At 41.4% G+C, this 21715-nt stretch overlaps 1 protein-coding gene across 5 annotated transcripts in view; it reads left to right on the forward strand.

Annotated features, from left to right (window-relative positions):
• The window catches only part of FIBP (FGF1 intracellular binding protein), a 156821-nt gene that overhangs the window by 56557 nt on the left and 78549 nt on the right, over positions 1-21715 (forward strand). For all 5 annotated transcript variants that reach the window (XM_069208022.1, XM_069208025.1, XM_069208023.1 and 2 more), the window contains 4 exons: positions 4839-4972; positions 5273-5381; positions 8119-8182; positions 10694-10780. In XM_069208022.1, coding sequence (XP_069064123.1) covers positions 4839-4972; positions 5273-5381; positions 8119-8182; positions 10694-10780 — 394 coding nt within the window. The remainder of the gene's footprint in view (positions 1-4838; positions 4973-5272; positions 5382-8118; positions 8183-10693; positions 10781-21715) is intronic.

The following is a 21715-nucleotide window of genomic DNA, read 5'->3' on the forward strand; positions in this document are numbered from 1 at the left end:
GGCTATGACCCAAAAGGTTTGTCTGAACCCTTTATATGAGAACAGTTACTATTGCATACTGCAGATACACGAGAACAGTTACATAGGTTAAATCACAAAAACAAAGTTACAGTTATATTAGATAACATGTCTTACACAAGATCTTATTACCATAGAACATTACATTCGATTTCATAATTTAAGGGGTGGCAAAGCAAGTTAAAGACTCAAAAGGTAAAAAGGTAGCATTCATTTTTTTCCAGCATGGCTGCCAAAAGAGTACACAAGTAGGTAGAGATGGTGCTACAGCGTGAATCTTTTCTGGATTCTCATGTTGTGCAATATTCTGCCATCTAGTGTTTGGGACTGGATTTCTCCAAAGTAGTAGTAGTACTTTTTCTTTTTCTCTTTGTTGTTGTGCGTCGACAACCTCCACCTTTTGGTACCTGGATCCTCCTGTTGTGATGTCATGTACCCTCCTGTAAAGCCTTCCTATTGGTCGCCATTTTCAGATACTTTATTTCCACCATTGGGATTGGAAGCATCGCCAAAGGCTCTCCAAACTGCGAACTTAAGAACAGGAAGAGGAAGTTTCTCCAGCGCATCCTCACATCAAGGTTTCAAGGATCAAGTCAGACACAAACAACACCACAAAGTTGGCAATTTCAGTTGCAAGGGCGACAGTCCTTTCAGGGACATGCAAGGGGATGAGCACAACCTTAAAGAGGAAGTACAAACACAACCACGAAGTGACTCTGAGGGGCAACAAAAACAACTCTCACATACAACACCTGTGGGAGGAACAATAAAAAAACTTCCTTCAGGAGTGGAGGAAGATAACTTCAGATAATTAAATCATAAACATCATAAAATATGGATATTGCATAGAACTAATCAAAACACCACCAGCAAAAAGACCAAAGGAAAAAGGTCCTCCCAAAGGAAGAAACATCACAACTTATCAAGGAAGTGTAAGAGTTGCTGGGGGAAAAGCAACAGAAATAGTGCCCAAGAAGGAAATAAAACAGGGAAACTACTCAACATAAGTATTAATACCAAAACTAGATGGAACCTGGTGTCCAATTCTAGACTTAAGATTTATGAACAAGTTCATAAACACACAATCATTCAAAATGACTACTCTGCAGGACATTATTCCAGTGATACAAAAAGAAGATTATAGGGCAACCATAGACCTCAAGGATGCTTACTTACACATCCCAAATGAATCACAGACACAACAAGTATTTGAGGTTTGTCTTCAACAAACAACATAACCAATTCAAGGTGCAAGCTTTCGTAATAAAGTGAGCACCAAGAATATTTACAATATGCTTAGCAGCGCACTTAAGAAGGCAAGGAATTCATGTCTACCCTTACCCAGAAGATTGGTTGGTAAGAGCAAGTTCTTTAAACAAATGCAAAAAAGATATTCAAACAGTCATAGCAAGACTATTTAATTTAGGATTTTCAATAAATTCAGAAAAATCATCAACAAAGACAGAGCAAAAAAAAAAAACATTTTTCTAGGAGCAAAATTAAACACAATAGAAGAAAACGTATCCCGTTGAAAAGAGGGTAGCGTCAGTACTTCAAAAAAAACTATCATTTAGCAGTTAGGACAGCCTCTGGCAGTGAGGACTGTGGAAAAAATCTTAGGGAAGATGGTCTCATGCATGCTGCTCATTCCATATGCAAGGCTTTATATGAGACCAATTTAAGAATGGCCACAAGTGACTCAGAGTTGGGAAGATCTAGTGGTTGTCACACAAAAATACAGGAAGAGATGGCATGATGAACAAGAACTCATTTAACTGTGAGAAGACCTTTTACACAACCAACTCTTACAGTGACCATTACTACCGATCCCTCACATATGGGTTGGGGAGCTCATATAGGATCACTCAATGAAAGAGCGTGTATGGATGTATTAGGAATCAGTCCAACACACCAGTGTACTGGAATAAAAAAAACAGTGTTCCTAGCCTTAGAAGCTTTTCAGAAAGTGCTATGGGGGAAATCAATATTAAAACAGAAAGACAATACTATAACATCGTTTTATATCAACAAAGAAGGGGGAACTAATCATTTGTCCTATCAAAGCTAGACCAAGAAATTTGGAAATGGGCTCTTCAGAGACAGATGTATCTGTCACCAATTCTTCTTCCAGGAAAGGACAATGTACAAGCAGGCAAACTAAGTAGGCAATCATCAACTGCTCACGAGTGGGAAATCAATCAGTAAGTGCTAAAACAAATATTCAAGTATTGGGGCACACCAAAAATAGATATACTCGCACCACCAGAAAACACAAATAGGGAAAACTTTTCATCCAGACATCCACACCACCAATTATTAGGGAACGCACTGTCGATAAATTGGTCAGGGATTTTTGCATATTTGTTTCCTCCGATACCTGTGATACACAGGGTAATCAACAAGTGCAAACAGGACAAAATTACCCGAATCCTTACTGGCCCACAGTGGGCAAGACAGACTTGGTACTCAAAACTGTTAGAAATAGCAAAAGGAAACATTCAGAAATTGCCAAATTGACATGACTTACTGTCAGTAAACAAGAGCCAAGTTTTTTATATAGAGCAAGAAACATTAAGTCAAGCAACATGGCTTCTAAAGATTTAGAATTTGCTCACCTGCATCTACCAGAAAAAACAATGGCATAGAAGCTAGAAGGCCAACTACAAGAAAATGTTCATCGCAAAATGGGAAAGGTATAGTCACTGGTGTAAAAAAAAAAAAAGTGGGGTCTTCTAGAACAGAACACAAAAGATGTTACAATACTAATGTATCTCATGCATCTACTACACTGCAAGTTAACATATGCTTTTTTAAAAAGTACATCTAGCAGCCATCATGGTTTAAACAAGAGAACACATAGGAAGAAGTCTCTACCTCTCCTGTAATAAAATTTATTTTAGAGGGAGCAAAAAGAATAGCACCACCCAGAAAGGTACCTCCTCCATCATGGAACTTAAATTTGGTTTTAACGCAACTGATGGGGAAACCCTTTGAACCTTTTCTCAAGGCATCTTTAAAAATACTAAGGCTAAAAGCAGCCTTTCTTGTAGCAATGACATCCCTGCGTAGAGTGAGTTACAAGCCCTCACTATTCAAGCACCTTATTTGCAAATTCACAAAGACAGGGTGGTCATGAGGACAGACCCATATTTTCTAACATAAATAGTCTCAGATTTTCACATTAATCATTCAGTACAAATCCCAAGTTTTTTCCAAGAACCTAAAAACCACACAGAAAGAGTGTAACACACGTTGGATGCTAAGAGAACAATCATGTACTATTTAAAAAGAACAAAAATAATCAGGGAAAAAAACACTTTTTTGTATCCTTTGTAGAAACTAATAAAGGAAATCTAGTCACCAAAGAAACTATTGCAAAGAAACTATTAAATTGTGTCACACAAGTGCAGGAGCACCATTAAGTTATAATCCAAGAGCGCATTCAGCATACGAAAAGAAGCACAACAGCCTTTCTAGCAAACATACTGCTGCAGGATATTAGTATGGCAGCGACCTAGTCACAGGTTCATACTTTCACAAAGCATTATTGCTGAGACATTCAAAAACACAAGGAAGCTAAAGTTGGACAAAGAGTATTGAAACATTTATTTACCAATTTAAGTTAATCTTCATCCCAGTCATCTCATAAGCAAAATACTGCTACAAAATCAATGCACAGTATGTGAATCCAAAAAAGATCCCTGCTGCAAACTAAAAAAATTCTTACCTCTAGGTGTAGTTTTGCAGCTTGAAGAATTTTCTGGATTCACAAGCGACCCATCCACTTCCTCAGAAGAAGGCAAAAAAAGGAAAAAAAAAAAAAGAATCTGAAGATGGCAACCAACGGAAAGGCTTCAGTGGAGCGCACGTGATTTTACAAGAGGAGGATCCAGGCACCAAATGATGGAGGTTGAGAGAGAGAAAATTATAAAGGATTACTACTACTTTAGAGAATTCCGGTCCTAACCACTAAATGGCAGAATAATGCACAGCATGTGAATCCAGAAAATTATTCAAACTGCAAAACCTTCACGTACAAGTAAGAAACCTTTTCGTTACTGAGGGTTTACAGTCTTGTTGTCATGAGAAGGGTAAGGGCATCACCTGGTATTTCCGTTATAAAGTGGTGCAGGAGAAACAAAATGTCATCCTAATCTCTGCTCTGTGGTCTCACCCATTCAGTGTGGGCCCAAGCAACTCTAAGGACATGGAGGGAAAAATTGACCCAATGCCTTCGTACAAGCCCACCACTAAAGACCAAATCCAACCCAGCCTCAGGTCCCAGACTCATCCTCATCAGCAGTGGCCTCGTGCACACTACTGCAGTTGGGCTCACCTCCTCCACTGTATGGCTTCTTGTTCAGAAATTCAGAAGTCTAGACTTTTCATCTGTGTCTTTGTACCTTAGGGCTCCATACTCTTCCCTCTTCACTAGGTCCTATCATTTGAAGCACTTCCTTCAAGCATCCTTCCATCACATTTTGTGTGTTTGATGTTTGTGGTCAAGTGTATGCCCATACATGGGTCCACTAGAACCAAGCAACACAAAAGGGAAGTGCTCAAAGAAAGGCTAAACTAGTCTTGAGTTGCTTGTATTCCGGTTCAGAGAGGACCTGGCTTGGCAGTTAGACTTAGCTGTTCCTGTTGATGCAGGGTCAAGTCTGATTTGTATATGGCTGGGTGTAATCTGACATGGCATGGGTGGTCAAAAGAACTATGGGTTGGAAACAATCTCCCAAGTTTAGTTTCAGCTTTAACTTCGTTATAGACAGTAAGGCTCCAGCTCTGACTTTGTCATCTGTGCCTAATGCCATTTCCAGGGACTATGCAGCCATCGTATTTTTCGCAAACTGTCGCTTTGAAACTGGCAAGAAGAAGCTCCAGTCCCTGACATTTGAAGACTTTGCCTACTGTGCTGAGCAACTGATCAAGAACTGGACACTTGGGGCTGTGGGTGAGTGAGAGCTCCAGCCTTCTGTGACTATTTCTTCCTTCACTGTTTCAGTGCTTATCTCTTCCCTGTTTCTTGTATTACTTTCTCCTTCCGTTTTCATGAAACCTGCTTATCTGTTTGTTTGTTCGCTGGCTCCCTTTTTTTCTGTTCCAATTTCTGCAGAACGTGTCCTGTGATATTGTGTAGAAACAACCATGTGGTGGATGGATCTGTATTGGTGACACCCACATTTTATCGTGTTGTCCTCTAACTTAATCTGAGCACAGGTTTCCAATTATTCTTCTCGGTCTTCTCCGTTAGATAACCTTGTGAATGACATGGATGTGGATTTGGACAAAGAATTTCTGCAGGATTTAAAGGACCTGAAAATACTCATTACAGACAAGGACCTGCTTGATCAACACAAAAGGTACGAAGAGCCTGTTTAAGAAGGAGACAATCACTAAAACCATGAAGGTAGCAAGAGCGCTGTGCTCACTAGTGTAATGAGTGCAGTCCACTTTGTCCCCTCAACATTAACTTCCAGTCAGTAGTCGTGCATTGCAGGTATTCATCTAAGCCATGGGCACTCCCTTCTTGTAACATGCACAGAAGAGATTGTTGCTAGTGGCTCTTTAACAGATTGTATAGGCATTCAGCTCTGGTAAGAGCTTTTGTACCTTACAGCTACAGGTATTTATATTCAGGTGCGTAGGCTCATTAAGTGTATTTATTTTCAGCCGTAGTATTTGTATTGTAGTGTGTTATTAGTTGATTCTAAACTCCTCTAGTCATTGGCACCATAGAAAAACTACAGCTTTCTGATGATTTTTTCAGCTGCAATCCCAAGGACGACAACACCTTTGTGTGGTTTCCAAATTAAATTTGTATTAAATTATTAAACAAAAACATGTGAATCTTGCAGTAATTGAAATGCTGGGTGGAAGGAAATTTGTGGCTCCTTTCAGATTCCAGAACTTTCTATCACCGAAATGTGAGGAAAAAGTGTTTTTTCATTATTGCCAAATGTTCGAGGTTTGCCAAGGATTCTGGGTAACAGAACCTGGTGAGAACGCCACAAGTTACCCCATCCTGGGTTCCCCTATATGTCTAGTTTAAAAAAAGCACAGGTTTGGTAGGTTTTCCTAGCTACCGGCTGAGCTAGAGACCAAAATCCACAGCTAGGCACTTTCCCAAAAACATGTTGGTTTTCAATGTAAAAATGTGATGTGCCCATGTTGCTTTTTGGGGCGTTGCCTGTTGCGGGCAGTAGGCCTACCAACACAAGTGAGGTACCATTTTTATCGGGAGACATGGGGGAATGCTGGGTGGAAGGAAGTTTGTGGTTTCTCTCAGATTCCAGAACTTTGCAGCACCAAAATCTGAGGGAAAAGTGTTTTTTGCCAATTTTTGAGGTTTGTAAAGGATTCTGGGTAACAGAACCTGGTGAGCGCCACACAAGTCATCCCATCCTGGATTCCCCTAGATGAAAGTTTTGAAAAATGCACAGGTTTGGTAGGTTTTCCTAGCTGCTGACTGAGCTAAAGGCCAAAATCCACAGCTAGGCACTTTCCAAAAAACAAGTCAGATTTCAATGTAAAAATGTGATGTGTCCATGTTGCCTTTCCTGTGACGGGCAGTAGGCCTACCAAGGTCAGTGAGGTACCTTTTTTATTGGGAGACTTGGGGGAACACAGAATAGCAAAACAAGTGTTATTGACCCTTGTCTTTCTCTAAATTTTTTCCTTCCAAATGTAAGGCAGTGTGTAAAAAAGAGGTCTATTTGAGAAATGCCCTGTAATTCACATGCTGGTATGGGGACCCCGGAATTTAGAGATGTGCAAATAACCACTACTTCTCAACACCTTATCTTGTGCCCATTTTGGAAATACAAAGGTTTCCTTGATACCTGTTTTTCACTCTTTATATTTCACCAAAAGAATTGCTGTATACCCGGTATACAATAAAAACCCATTGCAAGGTGCAGCTCATTTATTGGCTGTCGGTACCTAGGGTTTTTGATGAACCTACAAGCCCTATATATCCCTGCAACCAGAAGAGTCCAGAATACTTAAGGATATATTGCTTTCAAAAATCTGCCATAGATGGAAAGAGTTATAGAAGAAAACGTGGACAAAAATGGCTCTTTTTTTCACCTCAATTTCAATATTTTTTATTTTAGCTGTGACTTTCTGTAGGAAAACCTTGAAAGATCTACACAAATGACCCCTTGTTGAATTCAGAATGTTTTCTACTTTTCATAAATGTTTAGCTGTCCGAGATCCAGCATTGTTTTCGCACCCATTACTGTCACTAACGTGAAGGAAGCTGAAAGCACAAAAAATAGTAAAAATAGGGTATGTCCCAGTAAAATGCCAAAATTGTGTTGAAAATGTGGTTTCCTGATTCAAGTCTGCCTGTTCCTGAAAGCTGGGAAGATGGTGATTTTAGCACCGCAAACCCTTTGTTGATGCCATTTACAGGGAAAAAAAACACATGCTTTCTTCTGCAGCCCTTTTTTCCCATTTTTCTGAAAAAAACAAAATTGTATCTGTATTTTGGCTAATTTCTTGGTCTCCTCCAGGAGAACCCAAAAACTCTGGGTACCTTCAGAATCCCTAGGATGTTGGAAAGAAAGGACGCCAATTTGTCGTGGATAGCTTATGTGGACAAAAAGTTATGAAGGCCTAAGCACAAACTACCCCAAATAGCCAAAAAAAAAAGCAGCACAGGGGTGGGGTTGTGGGTCGTGGAGGGGGGTAGGCCCAGCAGCTAGAGAGATAAAGCAAACATTTTTTTTATTTACATTTGTTTGAAAATAAATAAAATGTGTTATCATTTGTTTATTTGTTTGATGGAATGCTTGTATCTGTATTTTTTGTGTATTATGTTGCAGTTTATAGCGTCAACCATGTATAGGCTGTGCTCCCTGGTTTCAGTAATGACTCAGTGGACTATAAAGTCTGTCATCTTGATAGGGTGGCAGAGGATATATACATTTTTGTTGTCTGTGTGCTGTCGATGTAATGTGGACACAGTGCTGTATGGTTCCACTCACTTGAAGTTTGGTGGAAAAAGTAAATGACATTGAAGTGAATTTCTTAGACATTTCCACCATTATCCTGCCACTTATGTCTCTTTCTATTATTACACATTTCTTTTACCAGCCTTGTTTGCACGTCCCTACGTGGGAAGATCAGCATCTTCCATGAAATGGAGACTAACTTCAAGGTAGGTGTGATGTGCGGTAGGATGACTTAAAATTAGATTTCTCATACAAGAGCAAGCTGGCTATTTGCATCATATTTCTGTGTAGAGCATTTGTCGCTTTATTATTAACCTCATATAGATATTTCATTCTAAGAATTTAGAAGACATCTATGAACATTAAAAGTGTCCGGTATAACCATATGGAGAGTTCAAAAAATCATAAGTGAAGCACTAGGATGTTCAAAGGATAAATGGCAATGTCATTGGGTTCCTTTGGATAGTCAGCTTTTCTCTTTTACAAATTTTTAAAGTAGAAAAGTAGCAGAAAGCATTTTCACATCGAAATGTTTTATTGGGTGACAATTTGAAATTATCTATCTATCTATCTGTATAGAGATATAACCTACCTATAGCAAGTAGATAGTTATAGTTAGGATGTAATTCCCATAGAAAAAAAGCGTTTTTTTGTTTCCCCCAATAACTTTTGTGCAGCTTGATGAATCTTCACAAACCTTTCAAAACTAGTAAGCAAATCACTTCAGCTGCTGTCAGAAACGTTTGAGGGTGATTCGTTAAGTGGGGGTTGAGACAAGTGGAGGGGGAGTTGTGGCCACCATTTTCTTTCTCATGTCAGGCCTGGGGGTAGGAAAACATAAGGGGTCCACTTACAGGTACCCTGGCCCCCATAGGAGAGATGGACAAAAAATGTTTTTTTGGGGCCAGATATGCAGACCTAAAAAAAAAAAAAAAGAAAAGAAAAAGAATAAAAGCACCCACTAACACACCAAAACCCACAGCCAAAGGCCATGCATATCATTGATTGCATTAACGTGCGGTAATTAGATATTTCTTTACATTAAAAAAACATCGAAATTCACAGAAAAAAAACAAAAGGTTACAGGGACATTATTGTTAGGTTGACGTTTTACCCATACAAAACATGGACGTTTAACAGTTATAGTTATACTTATAGTTATATTTTTTCTGAAGAAGCTACAACTTGTGCCAGAAAGTAACTTAAGCAACAAGTTATAGTTTCTTAACATAAGTATAACTATAGCTGCTGAATTTCTATAGCTTCGTATGGGTAAAGTGTAAACCTAACTACAACATCCCTGTAAACTTTTATGTGTATATATATATTTGTTTCAGTTTTAAGGAAAATTAAAAGTCCATCTCATTTATCTCCCTTCTTTTTGCCATTGATTTCAGTCAATACTTGGCAACAACAATAGAAAAATACATTGTTACGTGGTTTGTTTGTTACAGACATGCCAGTAGAACATTTTACCTACTTTGTATATCACATGGTACCAGTAATAGTACCCAAAGAAAACTTTAATGGAAAGAGCCATCTAAATATTTACAATTCCCATTTCCTTTCTCTGATCTTGAACCACACTTTTCACAATTTTAAAATGCGGAGCATTAAATAGGTTGCTGGTGAACATTGACTGGAAATCACTATTCTATGTCTTCCTGTCATATTGCTTAAGACTATGCTTCGCAAGACATATTCTGCTGCTCATTGTGCACTGTATGAAGAATACCTGATTAGAGTGTATGACGGAGAGGGAAATTGGCTTTTGAAAATGTTGGGTGGGCCGTGCCCTACTAAAGGAGGGAAGTAGGTATGCTGTTTTGCCTTCCTGCCCTTGAACAGGAAAACAAATCCCCCAAAAATCTGATTATTTCCTAAGTGGACATTCAAACACTGTGACAGTCAAAATAATTCTTATAACCTCAGTGTTTCCATCTGCTTCCTGTGAACAAAAGGAAAGCAAATAAGGAGTGCCTTAAGCCTGCTCATGTTAATCCCTGTCCCTTTATATTGTCCCTGGTGTGCCTTTCCTTACAAAACTTCAAACATGGAGATTGACTTATCACGTGTAGCTTAAGAAACAAAACACATCCCATAGCATTTGATTAAATTGCTAAAGTTGGCAGACCTGAGTTCCGTATGTTTATCTGGAGTACTTGCCTCTCCCTCCCAGGGTCCAATACTTCAGCATTACTCCCTGCACAACCCAGCAGGTAGAATTGTAAAAGTAGTATTTAATTCCTTCTCATTCCGCTAGGGTTATTGCCACGACTATTACTGTGTCACTTACTACAATTTCAGTGCCAGCACCTGTCAGGCAAGCAGGCAATGCTGTAAAAGCCATATGTGGGTAACTCTAACCTAGTTCAGAGTAGGACCTCCTTGGCCTGCTAGTTCCAGTGACAAATTATGCCGGTTCAAGTTTTCACTATCCCATTTAAGGAAAGTGAACTTACACAAGTGCATGTCTGTGTGTCTGTTTTGCTTTTTGGGGGGCTTTTGTTTCTCTGTATTAGGTCCAAACGATAACATTTCTCTATAGTGTGATAAAAGATTACCTAAGAGTGCTCAGCGTAACATTGGGTTGAATTGGTGTAATTGAGTGACTTGTTATAGAGAAAGTTGGGCTTATTGGATGACAACCTCTGACAGTTTATAATAAATAATTTGAAAGAATTCGGAATGTTCATATTATCATTCATATTCTGCAGACGCTCTCCAGAGGGTTAATCAATATTGCAGCAAACCTGACACACACCAAAGATGTGAGGGACTTCTTCATAGATCTTGTGGAAAAGGTATGTTTATATTTGTAATGCCTCATATTCCCTATAGACGTTCTTCTTTGCAATATCTCTCATCAGCATTTTCTGTCTTCCAGATTTCTTCTCATTTCCCTTAGCAGTTTCATTGTACCTGTGTACCTACTCTGCCCTCAGCATTACTCTTTCTTTTGTCTACTTCATTTCTCCTCATCAATTCTTTCCTCATTCGGCTGCTTTCCAGTACACCCACCTCCTCTATTAGGCAGTCTCTGTCTACTACCTCTCTTCACTCAGTCTGGCTCCCTAGTCTGTCTTGTCTCCTCAGTAATGCATCACCCCTCCTCAGTAGTTCTTGCCACCCCAGCCCCTTCCCACCCAGTTCACCCTCTCGCTCTTCTCAGCATTTGCTTTGTCCACACTGTCCACCACCTCTTCTCAGCTGTCCCTGTCTCATCAAACCTTATGACTACTACTCTATTGCCCATGCCTGCCAAGTGTCACACATCTTGTGTGATATTAACACGTTATCCACTGACAGCATTTCCTATTTCTGTTCAGTCTCTAGACTTTGAGTCTGTGTCTTAAAATTGCATGCAAATCAGGAGCCATCCATGATCATAAAGTCGCCAGTCTAAGCTTGCTGGGATGGGTAACACAGATGGTGCTACCTACCTTCTTCTGTCCCTGGTGCCGAAAGGTGAACACAGCTCCCAGAGAAGTCATGCTGTGCTCCCTGGCCAGGTAATGTGAGACTGACCTGTCTGTAGAGCATAAGCAAGTCTAGTCTCGGGGTGCTTACTCTCTCAAAGTTCACACAGAATCTGGACACAGATCTAGTGCTAGCATAGTGAGTTCTCTAGGTCACCTGAGACCACTCCATGCACAGTTGAGCACTTCTCTGGATCCAGAGGAGCCTCTTTGCCTTAGATAGCAGCTCAGAGCTGCATGCATCATTATACCTCTGGCTCTTAACTGCCTCTACTACCGTTATACCTCTGCTATCGATTCCCTGCAGTCTTCGCTGAAATTTCCAGAGGCAGCGTAATACAGAGTCCTCCAGCAAGTTATTTTTTAGAGGGCAGGAGATGATAATTATAATGCCAGGGATGGTGTTTCACAGACCAAATCACCAGGGACAACACCGCAAAGGTATGCTGAGTAGAGCTTTATGTCCTCAGCTCCTCACCCAACATTCTGAAATCCTGTTTGATGTAGGTATAGTGTGGAACATGAAAGCCTTAATTCTCTCCCTTGGATCAGGTCATGAAACTCTAACCATGGGTCTGTTATGCTGTCTTCAGAGTCGTTGTGTAGCAGGTTGCAAAACATTTGAAAATTCCATGCAGTGTGCAGTTGAGACTTGCCATAATTTGTAGAATGTGTAGAAATATATCTACACTCTCTTGAATGGGTCTTAAATCAAAAATGACTGGAGCGCTCCTCGCTCTTTGTCTGATGGCCCTGGACTTCTATATAAAACATCATAAGGGTAGACATTTAGGGTTACTGTTAGCAGCGACCTCATGTTACGAGCAATAACAAATACAACCCTTGGGCTTTAAGTTTTTTGATGAACTCTAATATCTGGTCCAGATCGTTTAATTGAAAATACCATGACTGCTATTGACAACATGCATTCTGTTGTTAAAAGAAAGCACAGGACTGGAGGATGGTTTTCAATATCATATGGTGATGCAAATTTTGTGGAATTGTTCAGGTTGGTTTGTTCTGATTGTTGCAAGATGAGAGTTGGGACAATTAGAGGCAGCAGATCAAGGTAAAATGTCCAAGAAAATAAATATATATATATGTTCGATGGCATGTGTAGCTGCAGATACACATGCTGTGCATTATCATGCCATCTAGTGTTGGGCTCTGAGTGTTACAAGTTGTTTTTCTTCGAAGAAGTCTTTTCGAGTCACGAGACCGAGGGACTCCTCCCATTTCGGCTCCATTGCGCATAGTCGTCGACTCCATCTTAGATTGTTTTCTTTCCGCCATCGTGTTCGGACGTGTTCCTCTTCGCTCCGTGTTTCGGTTCGGAAAAGTTAGTTAACAATCGGAAAATTCGACGGTATTGTTTGCGCTCGGTATCGGGTTAGCAATAGCACATCGACACCGAAGAAAAGAAGAGCTCCGGCAGCCCTTCGGGGCTTCCACTCCCCGGCGGTGCCTCGTCGGCCCGACCGCGTGCGTCTTCAAGGCTCATGGAACGGACCCCATTCCGCTTCTGCCCCGAATGCCACGCTAAGTATCCTTATACAGACCAGCATTTGGTCTGTAATTTGTGTTTGTCCCCCGAACACAACGAGGATACCTGCGAGGCCTGTCGGGCATTTCGGTCGAAAAAGACGCTACAGGACCGGAGAGCTTGAAGGCTTCAAATGGCGTCGACGCCGGCTGGACAGCCCGACGTCGAAGAAGAGGAGACATTCTCCATTCCTGATTCGGACTCGGACGAGCCCAAGAATGAGCAGCCGGCGAGGCAACAAACCGTGAGTAAAACAGCCCCGGCCAAAACTCACTCAGAAATTATGAAAGCCCAGGGGACGCCACCGCCATCAGGCCATGGCTTTACCCGTAAGCATGGTGACCAAGCATCGGCACTGAAAAAGGGCACACACCAGCCGAAGACATCCGACTCCGGTCGAGATACCGGCACAGAGTATACTCGACACCGAGATACCGTCTCCGACCAAACTCGGCACCGAGAGATCGGCACCCCGAAACCTAAAAAAGTTGCTTCGGAGCCGAAAAAGACTGCTGAAAAGGTTTCGATGCCGAAACATCCAGCCTCGGAGACAAAACAAAGCTCCTATACCGACGAACAAGTCCTTTCCTCACAATTACAAGGCCATAAATTTGGATAAGAACTAGAGATGGGAGAGCCAGACTATACACAGAGGAGGCTCCATATACAGAAGGACACAGGGAAAATAAGAACTCTTCTCCCAATTAAAATGAAGCGGAAACTAGCTTTCCATGAAACAGAAAAGCAGCCAAAAGCAAAGGTGGCTAAATAAAAAACACCACCACGTTTTTCACCACAGCCATCGCCACCGCACTCACCACAACTGTCCCCAATTGCAACACCCCCAATGATGCAATCACCAACGCACACAGGGATGAGCCAAGATGACCCAGATGCATGGGATCTGTACGATGCACCAGTATCTGATAATAGTCCGGATTGATACCCGGCAAGACCATCACCACCAGAAGACAGTACTGTTTACATGCAGGTGGCCTCCAGGGCAGCTACTTTTCATAACGTAGCACTGCATTCCGAACCTATAGAGGATGACTTTTTATTCAATACCCTGTCATCAACACATAGCCAATACCAAAGTTTGCCTATGTTACCAGGCATGTTAAAACACGCTAAACAGGTGTTTCAAGACCCAGTCAAAGGCAGAGCCATCACACCTAGGGTGGAGAAGAAGTACAAACCTCTCCCTACGGACCCTGTGTACATAACGCAACAGCTAACTCCTGACTCAATGGTAGTAGGAGCAGCCCGGAAAAGGGCAAACTCACAGATTTCGGGGGATGCACCACCACCCGACAAGGAAAGTCGGAAGTTCGATGCAGCAGGGAAAAGGGTGGGAGCACAGGCAGCCAATCAATGGCGAATTGCCAATTCGCAAGCTTTATTGGCAAGATATGACAGGGCACATTGGGACGAAATGCAACATTTCATTGAACACCTTCCCAAAGAGTTTCAGAAGCGTGCCCAACAGGTTGTGGAGGAAGGCCAAAGTATCTCCAACAACCAAATAAGATCTGCTATGGACTCAGCAGACACAGCCACCAGAACAGTAAACACAGCAGTCACCATTCGGAGACACGCATGGCTATGCACCTTCGGATTTAAGCCAGAGATCCAGCAGGCTGTTCTAAATATGCCTTTTAATGGACCACAATTGTTTGGGCCGGAGGTGGACACAGCTATAGAAAAGCTAAAGAAAGACACTGATACAGCCAAAGCCATGGGCGCGCTCTACTCTCCACAAAGCAGAGGCACCTTTAGGAAGCCACACTTTAGAGAGGGGTTTCGGGCCCAAAGCACAGAGCCTTCTACCTCACAGGCTAGACCCACATACCAGGGCCAATACCAAAGAGGAGGCTTTCGGGGACAATATATGGGTGGACAGTTCCCTAAAACAAGAGGGAAATTCCAAAGCCCAAAAACCCCACAAACTAAACAGTGACTCCAATGTCACAAATCCCCAACACATAACACCAGTGGGGGGGAGACTCACAGATTATTACCTAAATTGGAAACACATAACTACGGACTTGTGGGTCCTAGCCATTATCCAACATGGTTATTGTATAGAATTCCTACAATCACCACCAAATGTGCCTCCAAAAGCGCACAACATGTCCAAACAGCACTTGGATCTATTACAACTAGAAGTCCAAGCGTTGTTACAAAAAGATGCAATAGAACTAGTACCCAACCATCAGAAAGGAATAGGTGTTTACTCCATGTATTTCCTAATACCAAAAAAGGACAAAACACTGAGACCCATCTTAGATCTCAGAACACTAAATCTTTACATCAAATCAGATCACTTTCACATGGTGACACTTCAAGACGTGATTCCCTTGCTCAAACAACAGGACTACATGTCAACATTAGATCTCAAGGATGCTTACTTCCACATACCCATACATCCTTCCCACAGGAAATACTTAAGATTTGTAATCCAAGGAGTACATTACCAATTCAAAGTGTTACAGTTCGGAATAACAACAGCACCAAGAGTAATCACGAAATGCCTTGCGGTAGTAGCTGCACATATCAGGAGACAGCACATACACGTATTCCCTTACCTAGACGATTGGTTAATAAAAACCAGCACTCAGCAACAGTGTCTTCAACACACAAACTACGTCATAGAAACCCTTCACAAGTTAGGGTTCTCAATAAACTACCAAAAATCACATTTACAACCGTGTCAAATACAACAATACTTAGGAGCAACAATCAACACACAAAAAAGGATTGCCACTCCAAGTCCACAAAGGGTACAAGCATTCCAAAACGTAATACTAAACATGCACCCAAACCAACACTATCAAGTAAGGTTTGTGATGAAACTTCTGGGCATGATGTCTTCATGCAAAGCCAGTGTCCCAAACGTAAGACTACACATGCGGCCCTTACAGCAGTGCCTAGCAACACAATGGACACAAGCACAGGGTCATCTTCAAGATCTAGTGTTGATAGACCGCCAAACATACTCCTCGCTTCAATGGTGGAATCCTATAAATTTAAACCAAGTGTGGCCATTCCAAGACCCTGCGCCTCAATACGTGATCACAACAGATGCTTCCATGATAGGGTGGGGAGCACACCTCAACCAGCACAGCATGCATGGACAATGGGACGCTCAACAAAGCCAGCTTCATATAAATCATCTAGAACTACTAGCAGTGTTTCTAGCATTGAAAGCATTTCAACCGTTAATAGCAAACAAACACATTCTTGTCAAAACAGACAACATGACAACAATGTATTACCTAAACAAACAGGGAGGGACACACTCATCACAGCTGTGTCTCTTAGCACAAAAGATTTGGCATTGGGCGATTACAATCACATTCGCCTAATAGCACAGTACATCCCAGGAATTCAAAACCAGTTAGCCGACAAACTCAGTTGAGATCACCAACAAATCCACGAATGGGAAATTCATCCCCAGATACTACAAACTTACTTTCAAAACTGGGGAACACCACTAATAGACCTATTCGCAACAAAAGAAAACGCAAAATGCCGAAACTTCGCGTCCAGGTACCAACACCCTCGCTCCAAGGGCAATGCGTTATGGATGAGTTGGTCAGGGATATTTGCTTACGCTTTTCCCCCTCTCCCACTCCTTCCGTATCTAGTAAACAAATTGAGTCAAAACAAACTCAAACTAATACTAATAGCACCAACTTGGGCACGCCAGCCATGGTACACGACACTACTAGATCTGTCAGTAGTACCTCATATAAAACTACCAAACAGACCAGATCTGTTAACTCAACACAAACAGCAGATCAGACACCCGAACCCAGCATCGCTCAATCTAGCAATCTGGCTCCTGAAATCTTAGAATTTGGACATTTAGACCTTACACAAGAATGTATGGCGGTCATTAAACAAGCTAGGAAACCTACTACAAGACATTGTTACGCAAATAAATGGAAAAGATTTGTTTATTACTGCCATAATAATCAAATTCAACCACTACATGCGTCCACAAAAAACATTGTAAGCTACTTATTACACTTACAAAAATCAAAGCTAGCTTTTTCGTCTATTAAAATACATCTCACAGCAATATCTGCCTATCTGCAGATTACACATTCAACATCACTTTTTAGAATCCCAGTCATAAAAGCATTTATGGAGGGTCTAAAGAGAATCATACCCCCAAGAACACCACCAGTTCCCTCATGGAACCTCAATATTGTATTAACACGACTCATGGGTCCACCATTTGAACCCATGCACTCTTGTGAGATGCAATACTTAACCTGGAAAGTAGCCTTCCTAATAGCTATCACATCTCTTAGAAGAGTAAGTGAAATACAAGCATTTACCATACAAGAACCCTTTATACAAATACACAAACATAAAGTGGTTCTACGCACAAATCCAACATTTTTACCAAAAGTTATATCACCGTTCCACCTAAATCAAACTGTGGAACTCCAAGTCTTTTTTCCACAACCAGACTCAGTAGCCAAAAGGGCATTACATACATTAGACATCAAAAGGGCACTAATGTATTACATTGATAGAACAAAACAGTTTCGCAAAACAAAACAATTGTTTGTAGCCTTTCAAAAACCTCATGCAGGAAATCCAAACAAGGCATTGCCAAATGGATAGTTAAGGTATTCAAACTTGCTATGTTAAAGCAAAGAGAGAACTGCCTATTACTCCAAAGGCACACTCCACTAGGAAGAAAGACGCCACAATGGCCTTTCTAGGAAATATACCTATGACAGAAATTTGTAAGGCAGCCACATGGTCTACGCCTCATACATTCACAAAACATTACTGTGTGGATGTGTTAACAACACAACAAGCCACAGTAGGACAGTCAGTATTACGAACATTATTTCAAACAACTTCAACTCCTATAGGCTAAACCACCGCTTTTGGGGAGATAACTGCTTACTAGTCTATGCACAGCATGTGTATCTGCAGCTACACATGCCATCGAACTGAAAATGTCACTTACCCAGTGTACATCTGTTCGTGGCATGAGACGCTGCAGATTCACATGCGCCCTCCCGCCTCCCCGGGAGCCTGTAGCCGTTAAAAGTTGATCAAAATTATATATTAAATGTTAATAAAACTTGTACATTTGTAAATTTGTAAATATATATCACTTTTAGACACATTATGTACATACATACTTACTGCATTGCATGGGCACTATTACTATATACACAACTCCTACCTCACCCTCTGCGGGAAAAACAATCTAAGATGGAGTCGACGCCCATGCGCAATGGAGCCGAAATGGGAGGAGTCCCTCGGTCTCGTGACTCGAAAAGACTTCTTCGAAGAAAAACAACTTGTAACACTCCGAGCCCAACACTAGATGGCAGGATAATGCACAGCATGTGAATCTGCAGCGTCTCATGCCACGAACAGATGTACACTGGGTAAGTGACATTTTCCATATATATGTTTGAGGCACGTGTGGCCATAAATGCAGATGCTGTGCATACTCATGTAATTTAGTGTTTGGCCCAGATGTGTGTAAGTTTTTTCTTCGGAAAAGTCTTCTCTTCTCTAGGTGCAGTGACTCCCCATATTACGGTCATGCCCATGGACATCAGCTCCATTGTTAGATTGCTTTCCGCACAGCAAGTGAGGATGAAAATGTAGGGCAGTGATATAGAAAAGAGAGATGACCATGCATAAAAAGTAAAGAATAAAGGACATTTGCAACAACAAATGGCTTCCTTGGAGCAGGGTGGTGGCATGTGAATGAAACAAGAGTACTACATGGCACGAACAGATGCATACAGGGTAAGTAATATTTCTGTTTGAGGCATGTGTGGCTGTAGATACACAAGTTGTCCATAGACTGTAAAGCAGTCCTTCCCTAAGTTGTGGTTTGCCTGATGATGTTGCAGAGGTCTTAAAAAGTGTGCTTTGAGTAGCCTGGCCAACATTAGTTTTTTTGGCATGCCATGCCAATATATCCACACAATAGTGTTTTGTGAAGGTGTGTGGTGTACACCAGGTGGTTGCTTTACAGATGTCAGCCATGGGAATGTTCTTAGGAAAGCCACTTTTTTACGAGTAGAGTGGGATCTGGGGGGATAGAAAAAGGTATTTTGACTTTTGCAGTATAACTCGTGCCCTAAGGTATCTATAACTAGCGCCCTCGCAATGCACTGCTAATTAACCCACAAAATATGGCACTCATGGCATGTTTGTTAACATCATTGATAATATCAATGTAATATTTGCAGTAAAAATTTTGATGGAAAAAGCGCAAATTATAGTTAACTTAGAGCACAAGTTATAGTTTAGTTAGTTGAGGTAACTCTAACTATACCTGATGAATTTCTATGGTTTTGTATGTTTAAAATGTGAGCCTAACTATAAAGTCTCTGTATATATATATGTACACACACACATACATTAATCGTACCTAGTGGCCACTAGGTAGTTATAGTTAGGACCATGTTTCCATTGAAAAAGCGTTTTTTGACTTGCCTGTATCTTTGGCACTGTTTGACGAATTTTTCAACAAAAAAAAAAAAAGTGTTGCGGTGATTCTTGTTGCAAATGGTAAGTTTCGGGGTGATCTGTCAAGCGGGGGATGAGAAAAAGGGAGTTAAAAAACGTTGCATTTCCATGTTAATTCCCATAAGATTCTTTAGAAACGACTATAGGCAGAACCACTGGACAGATTTACACCAAATTTGGAAGAAAGCTTGCTGTTGGTGCACAGATTACGCTTTCACTTATTTGGTGTGAATCTGTTCAGTAGTTTTTGAGATGTTAAAGGGATAAATTTGTGTTCGATGGCATGTGTAGCTGCAGATACACATGCTGTGCACATCCCGCCATCTGGTGTTGGGCTCGGAGTGATACAAGTTGTTTTTCTTCGAAGAAGTCTTTTCGAGTCACGAGACCGAGGGACTCCTCCCATTTCGACTCCATTGCGCATGGGCGTCGACTCCATCTTAGATTGTTTTTTTTCCGCCATCGGGTTCGGACGTGTTCCTTTTCGCTCCGTGTTTCGGGTCGGAAAGTTAGTTGTGAATCTGCAGCGACTAATGCCACGAACAGATGTACACTGGGTAGGTGACATTTTCCATACTGCTGGTCGCAAATATTTCACGAATAATGAGTGAAATTTGCAAATTTTTCACGAATACGCCTCCAAAAAGAAGCGTTCCAATTGGCTGACTGGATCCTGACTACAAAGTTGTGGCCACCAGTTTACTTCACTGGAATTGAAAGTGGCATAAGGGGTCAGGGTGAAGATACCCTGACCCCAGGGGTGGGTTATAGGTGTGTTTTAACTGCAAATAATGGGTTTAAATTAATTTTGCATCACCATGCTCGATATTTGTGAAAATTTGTGAATATGGAAATATGTGAAAGAAAAAACACCTACTCATTCATACACTAATTCATTCACTCATACATGCACTTGGAGAATAATGCATCCAGACACACCCACTCAGACACTCATGCACCTCCTCACACGACTCAGACTCACACACCCACTCAAAGATCCACTGACAGAGACAGGCCATGTGGCCAGCCTGAGCTGCCTGCAGCCAAAGGACTTGCGTGGCATGGAGTTGGGTGGTTATAAGGGCTTTGCTGAAAGACCTTGCTGTAGGCCAGGTCTTGCGACCAACCTTTGGGCCATGCATGGGGGGGTTGGAATAATGTTGGTAATAAAAATTGCTTTATGTTAAAAAAAAAAAAACTATTCAAATTCACTGAAAAAAACAAAGGTTACAGGGACGTTATAGTCAGGTTCTGAATTTACTCGTACAAAACCGTAGAAATTCAGCAGTTATAGTTAGGGTTCTTTTTAAGTAACTATTACTCACGCCCTAAGGTAACTATAGAGCGCGCCATCGCCATGCAGAGCTAACTACTCCACATATTATTTCATTGAGATCCTGTATGGTATATTTGATATCATACTGCAACATTTGCAAGACAATTGACAAGGAAACTGTGCATGCTCCCTGCTTGTGGGAGCAATGCCGGCTCCCACAGGACGTGGGGAGCGGGCTAGGACTGTTGGGACCTTGAGGCTCATGCAGGGTCCTGTCACTATCTCTTTCTATTCCATCTCATGGTGGGATGGAAGAGAGAGAGAGAGTTATTGCAGTGGTCTCTCTAAGCAGTCACATGTGGCATAATGGTTAGGGTCTCAGATTCTTACACTGAAAGTTGAGGGTTCTAGTCTTGGTTTGTCTATGGTCATTTCCCCTACTTTAATTTCTTTTAAGCTTTAAAGGTTTAAGGGTCATAATGAAAGGTTAGCTCACTCTTTTTAATTGACAAATACATTTTTCCTTTAAATTTGTCCAGGAATATTTCATCCTAAGTATATAATTTATCAAAGGGCAAAAAACTCTCTCTCTCAATTTCTTTTTTAACCTCTTTCTCTCACTCACACACCCACTCAGACCCTTATGCACCCACTCACAGACCCACTCACTCACATACCCACTCATAGCCCCACTTAGACCCTCACATACCAACTCATAGACCCACTCACACTCATGCACCTACTCACAGACCCACTGAAACCCTCACACACCCAGTCATAGACCCACACAGACACTGATACATCCACTAAGACACTGATGCACCTACTCTCACACTCGGGCAGACACTCTCACCCCCAGATACATCCTTTAACATGTATTCTCACATCCAGAGAGCCAGGCCGAGGCCAACTACTG

The sequence above is a fragment of the Pleurodeles waltl genome, chromosome 9, assembly GCF_031143425.1.
Source record: "Pleurodeles waltl isolate 20211129_DDA chromosome 9, aPleWal1.hap1.20221129, whole genome shotgun sequence".
Classification (NCBI taxonomy): Eukaryota; Metazoa; Chordata; class Amphibia; order Caudata; family Salamandridae; genus Pleurodeles; species Pleurodeles waltl.